Below are 16,979 nucleotides of genomic sequence, written 5' to 3' on the forward strand. Positions count from 1 at the left end.
TAAATGGGATACTATTATTTACAAATTTTACTTCCTGAAATTGGCTAATCACCCTCTAGTGTTTTTCATACTTCATATCTTTTTAACCTCTCACTCAAGGGTGGGATTTTTTTTTCTTAAAAGTCTATTAAGGTATTTTCCTATTGAGAAATATACTTGCTGCACGTAGCAACCACTTGCCAAGGGTTTCTATGTCTTCCTTAAAAAGCAACTCTGAATTGGACACAGTGGTGCACACCCATAATGCCACAACTCTTGGGAGGCTAAGGCAGGAGAATCACATGTTTGAGGCCAGCCTCAGCAGCTTAGTGAGACCCTGTCTCAAAATAAAAAAATAAAAATGACTGGGGGTGTGTTTCAGTGGTAAAGTGCTCCTAGGTTCAATCACCAAACAAACAAACAAACAAAGCTTCTCTCAGAATGTGCCAACCATACTGCTCCCTCTGTGTAATGGAAGCTTACCCAGGTGATTTCAAGCTGTAAACATTTAGTGGCTCAAGCTATTCCACTCCAATTGAGATGATCATGTATATCTGAGTCCAGGCCCATTGCCATGATTTCCAGGAGCTCCACAAGTTGCTGATCAGTTTCATCCAAAAGCATTTATTTGCCAGGCTCTGTGGATACAAAGACCTTACAAGACACATTGACCCAATGTCTAATAACTCAGAGCCTCACGGTTCCTTCACTGCGAGTTTAGAAGGATAGAATGGGCTGGGGCATCTGGGTTCTTTCTCTGGGCAAGACTGAGCAGGACATCCCCAAGGCTAAACGTTCCCCTAGTTATCAGACTGAGTAAACCAAATGATCCCAAAGAAGTGCCACATTTGGCTCTTCAGTCTCACAGTCTGGTTATTTTCTGCACTGGTTGATGATCATACACTGTCCTTCATGGAAATTCAGAACGGAATGCCTCAGCCTCAAAAGAGTGATGAGGGTAACCACAGAGGCTGGCTACCCCTGCTCTTTGTGAGTTCACCACTTTTTACTAGTGTTCATCAGGCACTAATCTTTGCATAGGTTTTCCTGCAGAATAACAAAACAGAAATAGCTTTTGCTTTTAGGCGTAAAATTAAAACTGTAGCATACTTAGATGATGACCTGTGATATTAGCTTTGAATCCATTAAGAGAGTGTCATATACCCTTTTGCTGAACCTAGAGATCTGTATTCAAGGTACCATTTAGAAAAAAAAAATGTACTGGTCACATTTTATAAAACTCCATTATTATGAGATTGTCCTAGACTCACTCATTAACTCATTCTCTGCCTTGGAAAAGACCTAGAAGCAGACACAGCACCTCCTCTCTTTGCTGCTGTAACATAGGGGAAGCTGGGCTAGAAGATGCCCCCAAAGGCCCAGTGGCATAGTCATTCAAGCTGCTATAACAGTGCCATAGGTTGGGTGGTTTATGAAAAACAGAAATTAATTTCTCACAGTCCTGGAAACTGGAAAGTCTAAGAGCAAGGTGACAATAGATTTGATATCTGGGGAAGCTTCCTTCCTGGTTCATAGACAGCCATCTTCTCACTGTGTCATGGTGAAAGGGAGGAGGAATTTGTCTGGGGTCTTTTTTATAAGAGCAGTAATTCCACTCAAGACTTAAGACTTACTGACCTCCCAAGGACTCACCTCCAAATGGTATTATACTGGACATTCGGCTTTAACCTATGAATTAGTTTATAGCATTAAGATAAAACAAAAGGAAATTAAGCACTGAGAGGGGATGCTAATATAAATGATAGGACACACAAGATACATGTAACCAGTCATTATTTGAAGTTCATCAAATGGATATGTCCTTGCCAACCCCTCACAGCTTTGTTGAAGCAGAGGCCATTTTTAATCCCTACAACTTAAGGGAACCTAGTTCAGAGCTTAGGAAAGTTCAAAGGGCCCCCAGAACTCCTGCCCTTTTCCTCCACCTTCCGAGATCCATTTTCTCTTAAAAGTTCAGGGTCCTAAACAGAAGGAATACTCACTTGAGTGGAGGCCATGAATACCTTACACAACATCACATCATAATCATGTTGCTAAAAATAGCCCAGGCCAATATTCATTGAATGATGCACACACAGAGGAACAGAGATCTTTTAGTTCCAAAAGGTACTACAGGCAAAGGGGAACAAAATAGTAAGGGTAAAAAATAGCAGATTAAGTTCTAGTGTTTGAGGTAATTATGTGTGGCTGCTGATAATAGTACATTTCACAGAACTGCAAGAGAAGAGACCAGACAAGATTATGAAGAGCCCAGGTGCCAAACCAAAGTTGTGTTGTTCCAACACTCTCCAGATATACAACTGTGTGCACCATTTAAATTGCTTTTTAATGTGGAATGTGAAATCTGCGGACTATCAGAGAATCAGAACTGTGCTTCCTGGCCATAAATCTATGGGTATAAAAACACTTTTCTTACCCATAAATTGGCACATGACTCAATAATGATATGGGTGTAACTTGTTTCCACTTAGGTATTGATCAGATAATCTTATCAGTGCTAGAAGTTTAGAAAAATGACTTAGCTCAATTGGAATGTTTATTCCGGAGTTCTTTATATTTTCCAAACTTGAAATAGTGCCCCCAATTTTTGAAAATATTTTTTAAAACCACAAGAGAATACTAGTTATCAGTTTGGTTTTCTTTTTAAAATGTGTTATTTCTGTCTTCCTTTAAAAAAAAAAAAAAAAGAAGTGCTAATTCTTACCTCTTCTTTGCATCAACAAAATAGATAAAAGGGCAAGAATTCCTTGACATGTCCTCATTTGTAATCCTGTTTTTTTTTTTTTGTTTTGTTTTTGGGGGTTTTTTGTCTTGTTGGTTTTTTTACTATTTAATAGTGTCTTTCCACAGACCTAGAAGATCTATATGAGGAAAGGAACACATTATTCACCATTAGATATTTAGATGGGCACCAGAATTTATTTCCTAGGGCTTCTGAAACAAAGTGCCACAAAGCGGGTGGCTTAAAAGAACAGAACTAATTTTTTCACAGTTCTGGAAGCTAAAAGTTAAACTCAAGGCATTGGCAATGCCACACGCCCTCTGAAGTCTCTAGAGGAGGCTCCTTCCTTGTTTCTTCCAGCTTCTGGTCGTCCCAGGAAGTCCTTGATCTATAGATGCATCACTTTAGTCCTGGCTGCCATCTTTATATAGTGTTCTCCCTGGGTCCCTGTGTCTTCACATGGCCATCTTCTTTTAAGGACATTCATTACATCAGACAAGGAGTCCACTCTACCCCACTATGACCTTGTCATATGCCACAACCCTATCTCCAAATAAATTCATATTCCAAAGTACTGGGGGTTAGAGTGTATTTGGGGGGGTACAACTCACCCCATAACAATACCCATAAGTATTAGTTAAATGAACAAGGAAGATGATTCTGGAACTGATATTTCTCATCATTCACATGGGATTGACTGTAATGTGTTCTATATGTGAGAAAAAGAGCTACAGCCCAAGGCCAAGATGAAATATATCTATCTACACATGAGTTTTGTTAGCATTTCAGATTGATATAGGTCCTATACTCAGAAACTTAAAAGAAATCAGAACAGACTCAAACACCAATATCCCCTTTTTTTTTTTTTAGATTTTTTGGGGGGATTATCCTGAAAAACTCACCCATGCATGAAATTTGATTTCAGTTCTTGATCTCCCCCATTTTCCCTCCTCCTTTTCCCCTATCCTCCCTCCCATCTCCCATTTTCCCTCCTCTATTAGACTTACTTTCACTCAATTATTTATTTATATTACATTGGTTCTTTCAACCTATGCATAAAGCTGAAGCTCCCTGTGGTATATTATCTAAAGCAGATAACATGACTTTTTAAGACCTCCATTTGCATTACCTCCCCTTACCCATCCCTCCACCCTGCCTCTCCATCCCCTTCTTCTCCATTACTGATATTCCCTATATTTTGGGGTTATCCTATCCATCATTCTCCCTTTTCTTTATTTTACTCTAGCTTCCACAGAGAGAAAACATTCAACCTTTGAATTTCTGATTTTGACTATTTCACTTAGCATGATAGTCTCCATATTCTAAGAATGCTTAACTTTGTCATCAACTCATGGTCTGAGGAATGTGTCAAAGGAGGAATAAAGTTCCTACTTGTATTCTTTAGGATCAGATGCAGAAGGAAATATTCTGGCAAGAAAAGGAAAAGGACCTCTTACTATAAGGTGTGGTACAATTTTTCAAAAATTACTGACCAGATCAACATCAAGTATTTTAATACTTCAATCATTTTATATATTATCATCTTAGAATAGTAACATTAACATTTTTCCATTGACCTTGCCTTGTCATTTTTAGATTATAATTAGTTTGCAAGGGTGTCAAGTGAGGATGGAGATTAAGAGCTCTGAAGTTAGCTCCTCCACTTATTAGCTGCATAAACTTGTGCCATTTAACTTCTCTGGGCCTCAGTTTCCTCATCTGCATCATGGAGATGAGAGCAATACTTCACCATACCTACCACAGGGCTTCTGTGAAGATGGATGAGTTGGTTGTGGAAAGCACGTAGAAACATACCAGCTGAATGGTAAGGAGTCAGTAAACGTTAGCAACTATTTTTATTAAATACTAGCCAGTTTGCCTCAAGTCAACCAAATACTATAACTTAAGAAGGTCTTCACAATATGTATTATATTTTCTAAGCCTGTACAAACTGAATTTTATGTAGATACTATAGCCACTATTAAAACAGAGCCTCTTCATCACAATACCAGAACTTAATTTATACTACAGAGCTATAGTAACAAAACAGCATTGTATTGGCACCAAAACAGACGTATAGACCAATGATACAGAATAGAAGACACAGAGACAAATCCATATAACTCCAGTTATTTCATCCTAGACAAAGGCACCATAAACATACATTGGAGAAAAGATAGCTGCTTCAACAAGTGGTACTTGGAAAACCGGAAATTATATGAAGCAAAATGAAATTAAACCCCTATCTCTCACCCTGCACAAAACTCAATTTAAAGTGGATCAAGGACATGGGTATTAGACCAGAGATCCTGCCCCAACTAGAAGGAAAAGTAGGCCCAAATCTCCATCATGTCCACTTAGGAACCATCTTCCTCAATAAGAATCCTAAAACACAAGAAGTAAAATCAAGAATTAATAAATGGGATGGTTTAAAACTCAAAATCTTCTTCACAGCAAAGGAGACCATCAATAGTGTGAAGACAGAGCCTAGAAAATCTTTTCTACCTGCACCTCAGATGGAGCATTCATCTCCAGAGTATATAAAGAACTCAAGAAACTTAACACCAAAAAACAACCCAATCAATAAATGGGCAAAGGTACTGAACAGACACTTCACAGAAGAAGAAATACAAATGGTCAACAAAATATGAAAAAATGTTCAACATCTCTAGCAATTAGAGGAATGCAAATTAAAACTACATTAGGATTCCACCTCACCACAGTCAGAACTGCAATTATCAGGAATATAAGTAACAATAAATGTTGGTGAGGATATGGGGGGAAAATACACTCATACATTGCTTGTGGGACAGCAAATTGGTATAACCACTCTGGAAAGCATATGGAGATTCCTCAGAAAATTTGGAATGGAACCACCATTTGACCCAGTTATCCCATTCCTCAGCATGTACCCAAAGGATCAGCACACTATAGTGACACAGCCACATCAATGTTCCTAGCAGTTCAATTCACAATACTAAGCTAAGAACCAATGTAGGAACCCTTTAACAGATGAACAGATAAAGAAACTGTGGTATATATACACAAAGGAATGTTACTCAACCATAAAGAAGAATGATATTATGGCATTTGTCAGTAAATGGATGGAATTGGAGGATATCATGCTAACTGGAATAAAAGTTCAAAGGCCAAATGTTCTCTCTGATATGTGGATGCTGATTCACAGTGTGTGCATGTTGGGGTGGAGAATATAAGTTCATTGGATTAAACAAAGGAGAATGAAGGGAAGGGAGGGAGGATGGGAATAGGAAAGACAGTAGAACAAACTGGCACAGAACTTTCCCATGTTAATATATGATTACATGACAAGTCAAACTCTACATCATGTATAGTTAGAATGTTATACTCCATGTGTGTATAATATATGTAAAAATATACTCTCCTGTCATGTATAACTAAAAAGAGCAAATTTTTTAAATATGGGAAAAAATAGAGCCCCTTAGTCTGTTGTTTTTAATTGTACCTAAAAACCTCTTGTGTTCTTCTGAAAAGAGAGCTAGTGAAGGGAGCAAGCCATCCATGTAAGGATCCTTGCAACTCTTCTTTGCAGGAAGGTCAAACTACACTGTAATAAGAACCATATATTTCCACTGATCAGAGACCAATTATTAAAATTTCATAATTAAGAAATTTATGGCCAGGCCTGGTGGGGCACATCTATAATTCCAACAACTCAGGAGGCTGAGGCAAAATGATCACAAGTTCGAACCCAGCCTCAGCAACTTACTGAGGACCTCAGCAACTTACCCAGATGCTGTCTTAAATAAAAAATAAAAGGGGCTTGGGGTGTTGTTCAGTGGTTAACTATCCCTCAGTTCAATTCCTGATTTCTTTAAAAAAAAAAATAGGGTTATAATTGGTCCAGATAGACAATTTTCTACCAACCCACAGCAATTGATCAATATCTATTTCTGGAAATAAAATTTCTATGAGCAGAGAGGCAAGATGTACTGTGCCTTAATCAAGAAAGATGACTAACATAGCTTAATTTGCTCTGATAAAAAAAAATGGTACAGAAACCAACAGACTATGTCACAACAAGGAATATATTTTGTGTCCTGGGGAGATTTAGAGATAAGATGTGCCCTACTTTGCTCATGATAGGGCTGCTCCTCAATAATACATTGATTTATTGACAAGGAGATGATATCTTTTTTGCCTATGCAATCAAAAAATAATGTCAATCCAAAAGCAGAATCTGCAGGACTATAAAGGCTACAATATTCTTTCCACAGAAATAGTGTACAAACCAGTAACATCCACTTTAGGATGCATTTCTGTTAAAGGTGTTTGCTACTCTGAAACCTTGTCAGTGTACTCACAATGGCCTTAACTAAGGATTCATCTTTTTTTAAAAAAAAATCAAAATGTTGTTGCTGTGATCCTCACTTTCTACTAAAAGGATGATGGAAAGTCTCTGCTCTTCTCGCTGGATTTTTATTTTCTTCATAAAGATAAAGTGGAACCTTATTTGTTTTTGTCTTTTGGTACTAGGGATTAAACCCCGAGCACTCCACTACTGAGCCACATCCCCAAACCTTATTTTTATTTTGTATTTGAAGACTGGGTCTTGCTAAGTTGCCAAATCTGGACTCAAACTTTCTGTCCTTCTACTTCAGGCTCCCAAGGCACTGGGATTAGAGATGTACACTACCACATTCAGCAAATTGAACTATTAAAAAGAATATTTTTCAAAAATATTTAAGCAAGAGTCATTTATAACATTTAATTTGTTTTATTTGTTTTACTAATTAGTCTCCCTTAGTTTCTTTCATTTCTATATTCTTTGTTATATTTGTTCTCTAAAATGCTGTGTAACAGGTTACCTTGAATTCAGTAGCAGAAAACAACACGTTTTACCTCACAGGGTTTCTGAGGATCAAGAGTCCAGTAACAGCTTAGCCCAGTGATTGTGGCTAAGGGTCTTTACAGTGAAGAGGAAGTCTGGGGCTGCCATGTCTGAAGGCAGGACTAAGACCAGTGCTTACTAATATGTTCTTGGCAGGAGGCTTCACCCAGCTCTTCACCAGCTGTCAGAAATTTCAGTTACTTACCACACACATAGTTCTCTCCATAGAGCTACTTACAAGGCTAGTAAGCTTTTCCCAGAGCAAATTATATAAGAGAAAACAAGATAAGAGGCCACAGCACCTTTTATAACCTAACCTCAAAACATATTCTATTGGTCATACAAACCAACCCATGTATGGTGCGGGAGGGAACTATACAGGCTGTGAGTGCCAGGAGGGAGGGATTATTGGAGGCCATCTCAGAGGCTGGCTCTGTGATAGATATGATTTACCCATAATGGAGACCTGAGGGGGAGGCATATACGCAGTTTACAAAATTTATAATGAAATTTATTTCCTTTTAAAAAATATAATGACAAGATAATAAAATTATTTAATGGTTTAATGTTCTTGTTACATTACTCATTCTCTTTAACCCCATTATTATCAGAGTTTGATAACCTTACTAGAATTTTGATAACTGGCATAGCATTTGTGATAATTGGCATAGAAATTTTGATAACTGGCATAGCATTTGTGATAATTGGCATAGAAATTTTGATAACTGGCATAGCATTAATGCTTTTTTTAAACTAAAAAGCATTAATCAAAATGTGTATTGAACAACAAACAGTTTAGAAGTGCAAAATTACTTTCTTCCTCATGATATCAATCAAATTAAAATTAAATTAAGATGGGCAATCTATTTCTTTTAATCCAAGTTATTTCTTAAAACTTTTGGGGATATATGAAGGTGCCTAAAGCATCTTTAGAGTCTGTCAGTTATTTGCTTATGTTAAAAGACAAGTAGAAACTGGTTTTATAGCAGAGAATATTCATATAGATTAAACATTGAGAAAATATGCATAGGCATTAATATCTAAGATTACTTGTCATTTATAACTCCAAACTCATGTTACCACAAACCAGAATATTCTGTTTCTTTATCAGTGAGGTCAATAAAGCCATGTTTTGACAAAGTCTTCCATCATTGATATTTTAATGCACTATTTAAATTTTATTTCTTATAAGATCCTAACCATTCTGTACATGTTGGGGTCATCCAAAAATGTAGAATCACAGCATTTTAGATCTGGAAAGATCTTTAGATTTTTTTTATGTTAAGAGCATTCTTCTTTTTTGTAAAGGTTGGGAAATATTATAATCGATGGTGCTGCCTTCTCAGTTCCCTGTTTGTCTTTAAAAGAATAACTATAATTAAGGACCTAGTAATACCACAAAGCAATTAATCATGGTAATTATTCTCTGTATATCATTTCCAGAAAATACCAATATCAGTTGATACACAATGGTTTCAAGTGTTAGAAGAATGGAAATCAAAGACAGACTTGGGGCAGACTGTGTCCTTTTGAGAATCTCCTGTCTTTTCCACACAAGTAGACAAACTTACATTGTATGGCAATGATCAGTCAGTAGTCTTTCTCTGTATTTAACTTTCTTCTTAAAAATAAACCTGAGATATTTTTTAAATGATCAAGGTGGAACATAGCATTCATTACAAATATAGCACATGCAAACACACAAGAACACACCTCAAACCTAGATTAAAGAGTTTATTTTTGCTTAGAATCGGGGTCATACAACGTTTAATTCTAAAACAAATGATTTTTTTTTCTTTCTTTTTGTTTGGCTTGTGATAATACAATGTATCACATAGAGCTAATTTTAGCGGAGGATTACCCCAAGCATTAAGCTAATTCCTTTCTCTGACATTAGTCCCAGCTAATTTACACAAGAATTATGGGACTTAGCCAAGAATGAGCCAGCTTTCAGTGACTGAGCTAAATTTTATTTCCTAGGTTTGATTTGCAATATCAAAATTTGATATTTTCCAAGCTCATTGACTGGAATATGCATATTTATGATAGGATAAGTTCTTCAATAAAATCTGATTGGAACTTGGTAATCTTTCCAATATTCTAAATTAATGTTTCGATTCCTTACATGTTACCACTAAACTTTTTAATTTTCTTTAAATCAAGGACTATCTTTGGGCTGGGGTTGTATGGCTCAATGCAAAGCACTTGCCAATTGCCCCAGTATGTTTGAGGTCCTAGGTTTGATCCTCAGCACCAATAAAAATAATAAGTTAAAAAATATCTTCCACTTTCCTTCTATACTTTCGTGGTAGTTTTTCAATTCTTTATCATTTCTGTCAAAGGATTTCCACAAATTAATGCTCTAAAATAGTTTTCTTAGAGCATAGTTATGTATTGTTGTTGTTGTTGTTGTTCTTGTTTTTGGTACTGGCAATCAAACCCAGGAGTGCTTTGCTACTGAGCTACACCTCCAGTCTTTTTATTTTTTATTTTGAGACAGGATCTCCCAAAGTTGCACAGGCTGGCCTTGAACTTGAGATCCTCCTGCCATAGCCTCCTGAATCCCTGGGATTACAGCACCCAGCCATTGGCTCCTTTTGTGTTGCTTTATTATATACTTCAGTAAAACCACGTCAACTCCAACCTCCTAGCTCTGATTTTTCAGGAGCATCTATCCTAAATTTTATTTCCTTTTTAGTATAATAACATATTTTAAAACAAATTTTATTTCAATAAAATTTCAGTTGTAAGAATATAAAGAAAAATTTGCCAGGCTTCTCAATAACATCTGAATCTGAATAGCTCCCACGTAAGATTCACAACAGTTCAATACACTTTTCTATTTTGTTCTTCAAAACAGGCCTCCAGGCTGTGAGGTGGATGGGCAATTATTATCCCCATTTCACAGAAGAGAGGACTGTGAGCTCCTTCAGTTTGTGGAGCATGAGCAGAGTCATAGGTGAAAACCGGGGAGGCTTGTGTGCAGAGTACAGCCTTCTGCACAGATCCCTAGATTGTATGTCTGTCTCTAAATAGAGCTTTTGTTGTTGTTGTCTCCTGGTGCATAACAAACTACCCCAAAACTGACTTCAAATAATCATTTTGTTATTTCTCGAAAATCTGGGGGTCAATTGGGACTCCTCTGGACCGTTTCTTTGTTGGTCTCATTTGGGTCCTCACGCAGTTTCAGTGTGAGACAGAACTTCATTCTGTTCCCTTACTTGGAAGGCTGGGCTCAGCTGTAACATGGAACATCTTGACCTCTCCTTCACATGACCACTTAACATGATCTCTCCAGCAGGTTAGCTGTTGTTTCACATGGCAACCCAAGGCTTTCAAAAAGGACAAAGTGCAAGGTTCCAGGGTGCCTTACAGTTTCCACCCATAGTTGCTTCAGCCACATGCTTTTGGTTGAAGTGCACCACAAAGTCAGATCAGGTTCAGATTGGAAGAAAATACACAGGGAATGAGGAGTGGAAGACCCCACTCAGGGCCATCTTCAGAGACCAGCTACTATAAGTCTAAGTGTTCCTTTTCCTGCACTAAGACCTCAATTCCTCTCTACTCCTTTTTCAGTTCCCTGTGTCTCTGGTGGTTTACCTAAACCCACAAATATCACCTTCTTATCCATAAACATGAAGAATGTCCTACAGTGGAATCCACCAGAAGATCTGCAAGGCATTGAAGTTAGGTACACTGTGCAGTACTTCATGTAAGTTGGTCCTTTTCCTCTGGCTAGTCTTAAACTCAAGACTCAGACTCCTGTTAATTGTACAAAGATAAACAATCTGTGATATTAGTTTTTTGGAAAAGATAGGTTTTTGAAATTCCATGGTTTCATGATATGTTTTGCTATATTAAATTAGAAAGTAGTTGTTTTACAGAGACAGAAGCATTGGATGCACAGGCAAGGGGTATTTATTTAAATGGAGAAAATGAGTTGGTCAAATACGATTCTCTGGCTAAGCAAGCAAGGCAGTAGCTCATCTCTGAAATTTATAAAGGTACTAGAATGATAGACTTAGACCTAATGAAATTATAGACTTAGACTTAATGAAACTAAATCCAAATTCTGTGCAACCAGCTATTGATATTAAACATAGTGATGAGTAGATAATTTTGCTTTCCACCTCTCCTTTAAAACTCATTGCAAACACAAAAGAATGCACAACAGAGAGACACCTGCATCTTCATCGTGCGTGACAAAGGAAACGGCCACAACCCCAGACCACAAACCATAAAGTTACTACTTTAGTAAAACCTTATGAATGGTAGAATCTAATTTCTGTTTGTTCAAATATCTAATCATCCTTCTGTTTATATTTAGCCCAACTAGATGTCCAGAATCATGTACACCAAATGTCTTAGGATAATGGTTTTCTGGGTGATTTGTTCCTCTCTTGATTATACTTTTCTGATTTTTTTTGATCGTTTGAATTTTTTTAAAGTGTCACATTTACAAAAAGAAGTCATTTTCATCTTTGAAAAAAAAATATTCTGACCACCAAAATCAGTTAAAGACTTCAGCAGGTATTCACATTGACTTCATTTATCTAGTATCCCAATCTCCACCTCATTTATCCAGAATCCAAGTCTCAGTCTGTGGAGTGTTTAGTTTCATTCTGTGGTGTGTTAGGAAAGAGGAAGAGAAATAGCTTGTGAGCATGCTCTTGTTTTTTTTTCCATTAGGTGGAGCAAAGAGCTTGCTCTGTCTCTTATATTTTCATGTGTTTCAAAGAAAGGACTTTAAAAATAGGCAGGCTCATTACTGCTCTTATGAGAGCAGATAATTTAGATTGTGCAACTTTTAAGAAGACTTAAATAGAAGCTTGCCGGTTCAGAGTTCTGACATGACCATGCAGGTGGAAGATGGACAGGAATACTGAGTAGATTTTCCACTACTTGGAATACAGAGCTGATGCAGAATCAGTCTCCAGTTCACGGCCAGGCTGTGAAGCTAGCTGGGTAACCTTCAGCAGATTACTTCCTTTGATCCTTTTGAGTGAACTTTGTTTATAAGGTAAAATGTTAACAAAAATACAAACAATATCCACCAAGAGAATTGAATGCTGAAAATAGAGTGTCACACTAAAATCACAAAATTTGACATCAGGGAAAAGTGGTTCAAATTTCAGATGTTCCTTTTAATTAGTCATGTGAACTTAAACAGATCCCTTAATCTAATCTTGCTGAGTTTCAATTTCTTTACCTGTAAAGTGGCATAAAATTAATCATGCCTGCTTCTTAAGGTTGTTACTATGATTCAAAGAGATGAAGTCTTCGAATGCTGAGCATGAGGTCTGAGCACAGAAGAGGCTCTTGGTGGATGCTTCTAGTTATTACTAAAAACAGTCTGAAAACACTAAGGGCTCCCATGACTTTTTACCATGGATAAATATCATTACTAGAATATTTGTTGAATAATTAATTTTACATTTTTCATTGAGAATCCAGTGAAGCATATTTTCAGAATCTGTCATGGGAAGGTATCCTACCCTTGGTAGAGTGAAGAGCTGCAGGAGGGAGGGTTGAATAGGCAAAGCCAATATTTTTCAAACCTCAAGTCAAAACCCTTTAGTGGGTCAAGAAATCAATTTTGGGCCACATAACTAGCATTACATTTAATGGAAGAGAACAAAATGGGGTGGTGTGGTGGCATGGGATGGAAAAGAATTTGAATGCATGGTATGTAGTGCAGTTTGGGTATTATCCTATAAAACTTTCATTTTCATATGTTAGATATGTAAGCTTTATGATCTGGATCACAATGTAAAATATATCTTTTGAAAGTGGATCATAGTAAAAAATGTTTGAGAGTCCCCAGGCAGTTTTGATCACTTAGATGGAGAAGTTGGCTCATAAGATCTGACAGTATTTGTAACACCTTTTGGCAGGTATGGTATTCATGAAGTGAGAAATGTTGGCTTTCAGAAATCTGTTGCCACATTCTGAAAAGTAAAGTCATCCTTAAGCCTTGGCAATACTTGATAAAGTTGCCAGATCCTCCTTATCAAGACACCCTCTTACCTTAACTTTTGTGATATCTGTCTTTCCTCCTCCCTCTTTAGCTGTTATTTCCAATTTGATTTTTGTATCCACCCTTCAAATCTCTATGCTCCTGAAGTTTTCCACTAGACTATGCTTTGCATTCATGGATGAGTTCATTCTCGCCTACTCCCTCAATGAGCAGATGTATGCCATTAACTCCAAATCCTCTCCCTCCCTCTACACCTCTCTCCTGAACCACATTGCCCAATCCCTGGCATCTGCACTTAGATAGCTCTTACATAATTCAAGCTCAATGGGTCAACACTGAACTCACTCTTTCCCTCTTTCTAGTCCTGCCATCCCCATTTCCCAAGCCTGCCCTTTTTTAATGTCCCTTGTCATGGTAAATGTTACCACTATTCCATCCATCCCATCTTTGATCTCACATGCACTCAATCACCAAGTCCTGTCTCCTCTTATTTCTTGCTGTTATGTCCTCACTCATTCCATGGTCACCATCTTGTCCAAGGCATCTGTGTCTTCCACCTCAATGACTGCAGTATCCCCTCAACTGCTCCCAGGATGCCACTCCTAACCCATTACATTCTCCACACCACAAAGCAGAGTTGCTTTCTAAACGATGCCTCTCTCCTGTCCTCATCTTTAATCTCTTTAGTAGCCTCCCATGCATCCCTATACTGGCTCATCACATTTTACTTAAACCCTTTATACTTCAGTCTCTCCCACCCAAAAAGTGCTAAAAATATTTCCTCTACCCTATTTTTATGAATATTGTGTATTTTTAATAAAGGAAAAGAAAACCAAAATGAATAACCCTAGTCAGTATCATCATCACCCTCAACATCATCATTATTGAAAATTCAGTTTTTGGTACATACTCCAACCTAGTGAGTTTTCACCAACACTCTGGATGACTAAAAGATTTTTAAATTTTATGATAATGTCATGGTAATTTTTCTTTCAAGAAAAAAAATGACTAACTTTTCTTAAAATAACCCATGAAACTGACCTCATCTACAGAGTGGACTAAAACCTTAGATAATAACTAGAAGAATTGATCACATAATATGTAAGTTTTACTGTAGGTGAAGAATAAAAATAAAATACATGCTTTCAAAATGTACTATCCACATTATAATTCACAGAAAAGAAAGGTGATTACAGAAACTCTGACTCATATTCCTGACAGCTAATGAAAAAATTGCCAGCAGCAAAAGTGGATTCTTTTTTATCTCAATGACAGGCACTTTTGTTTATCTGAAGAGAAGGTCTTCCATTCAATTTTATATAATGGCTGTTCTTTTTTTTTCTTTTGTAATTGTAAAACATAGAGGGTACCTCATTATTAATTCATAGTTTCCCTCTTAGCAGATATGGGCAAAAGAAATGGCTGAATAAATCCGAATGTAGAAATATCAATAGGACCAACTGTGATCTTTCCGCTGAAACTTCTGACTATGAACACCAATATTATGCCAAAGTTAAGGCCATTTTGGGAAAAAATTGTTCTAAATGGACTGAAACTGGACGATTCTATCCATTTTTAGAAAGTAAGTAATGCAATCATTGGTCAAACATGCATTAATATCACATTATTCTGCCTTCCTGGTTTGACTTCTCAGCCCCATAGACAATCTTACCACAGAGAAAAGGGCTCTGCTTGGTTCTGTTCTGCCCCAGCAGGTTGAGTGACCAGGCCAAGGTACTTACCTTGCCAAACCAAAGTCAAGGCAGGTGCTAATAATATTGAATTTGATTTTGTTTTATCATTTGGTGGAAGCTATAAAATTTGAGAAACAACCAACAGATTTTTTTTTTTTCTTTTTGAACCAGGGATTGAACTCAGGGGCACTCAACCACTGAGCCATTTCCCCAGCACTCTTTAATATTTTATTTAGAGAAAGGGTCTTCCTGAGTTGCTTAATGCCTTGCCTTTACAGGGGCTGGCTTTGAATTCTCCATCCTCCTGCCTCAGACTCTTGAGCTGCTGGGATTACAGGCATGCACCACTGCGCCTGGCCAACAGATTCTTTTTAATGTTGTAAATTAATGCAATCCAGAGATTGTCCTTTTTGTCCTGATCACTCAACTAAGTCTCTCCTTGTCATAAACTTGGTAGTGTGGTGATGTCACTTCAAGGTGTGACTCAGAATTAAGGCAACATCTTCTTGGTATTTGCTTTTATAGTTTGCTTTCTTGTGATCTGTGGCTGACTCAGCCATGAAGAACTAACATGGGGCCACCATGATGAATCCTGCAAGGTCTCCAGAGGCTCCCAGAGCTGGTGCCATTCCCAGTGCTCTGCAAATCAGAGGTTGGCAAGCTACAGCCCTCAGGCCAGATCCAGCTCCTTCTTTCTATTCTTCTCCAGGTGCTAAGAATGGTGCTTATACTTTTAAATAGTTTTTAAAAAACTCTAAAGAAAGCAGGATGAGGTAGTCCATACCTGGAATCCCAGTAACTTGGGAGGATGAGGCAGGAGGATTTCAAGTAGAAGGCCAGCCTCTGTGACTTAGCAAGGCCCTGTCTCAAAATAATAAATAAAAAGAGCTGGGGATGTGGCTCAGTGGTAGAGTATCACTGGGTTCAATCCCCAGTACTAGGGGAAAAAAATCAAAAGGAGAATATTTTGTGACACAAACCATGTTCATTTGTTTACATAGTTATCTCTAACTACTTTTGTGCTAGAGTAGAATTGTTGCAACAGAAGCCTATGGCCCACAGGGTCTTAAGTATTTCCTTTCTGGACCTTTTTGATAAAAATTCACTGATCTCTGAGATCATTCTAATTGTTATCTCTGATTTTTCCATTTATTGAATCATAATATTAATATCACCACTTTTCAAGTCACAGCGATGTTGCAAACACTTTGGGTTCTATTTACCATCACCAAGTACTGTTTATCCCTGTGCCTAGGAACTAAGTATATACTGTGCCCCAGATTTGCTGTTTTAACTTTGTGTCAAGGTGTGTGAAATGACTGTTTCAAGATCTGGTGTACCTGGAGCCCAACTTAGCACGTTTTGTGGCATCTCTTACAGCAGGCATTTTAGGTCTTTGATGAAAGTAGGATTATATTGTAGCTTTAACAATAAGGTGATTTTTTTTTTTTTTACATAATACCCTCCCTACTCCCGTTTAAGCACAAATTGGCCCACCGGAGGTTGCTCTAACCACTGACGAAAAGTCCATTTCTATTGTCCTGACGGCTCCAGAGAAGTGGAAGAGAAATCCAGAAGACAGAACAGTTTCCATGCAACAAATATACTCCAATCTGAAGTACAACGTGTCCGTGTATAACACCAAATCAAAAAGAATGGTAAGCCTGAAATGGAATGGGGTACATACTCCACGTACCACTTTCTGTCACTCAAGTG

General features: G+C 37.5%; 1 protein-coding gene across 1 annotated transcript in view; it reads left to right on the forward strand.

Annotated features, from left to right (window-relative positions):
• The window catches only part of Il20ra (interleukin 20 receptor subunit alpha), a 35,103-nt gene that overhangs the window by 10,062 nt on the left and 8,062 nt on the right, over window positions 1–16,979 (forward strand). Inside the window, exons 2-4 of the mRNA XM_026391894.2 lie at window positions 11,169–11,304; window positions 14,973–15,151; window positions 16,746–16,921. Of these exons, the coding sequence (XP_026247679.2) occupies window positions 11,228–11,304; window positions 14,973–15,151; window positions 16,746–16,921 (432 nt within the window). The 5' untranslated portion in view covers window positions 11,169–11,227. The remainder of the gene's footprint in view (window positions 1–11,168; window positions 11,305–14,972; window positions 15,152–16,745; window positions 16,922–16,979) is intronic.

This window comes from Urocitellus parryii, chromosome 8, assembly GCF_045843805.1.
Source record: "Urocitellus parryii isolate mUroPar1 chromosome 8, mUroPar1.hap1, whole genome shotgun sequence".
NCBI classification, from domain to species: Eukaryota; Metazoa; Chordata; class Mammalia; order Rodentia; family Sciuridae; genus Urocitellus; species Urocitellus parryii.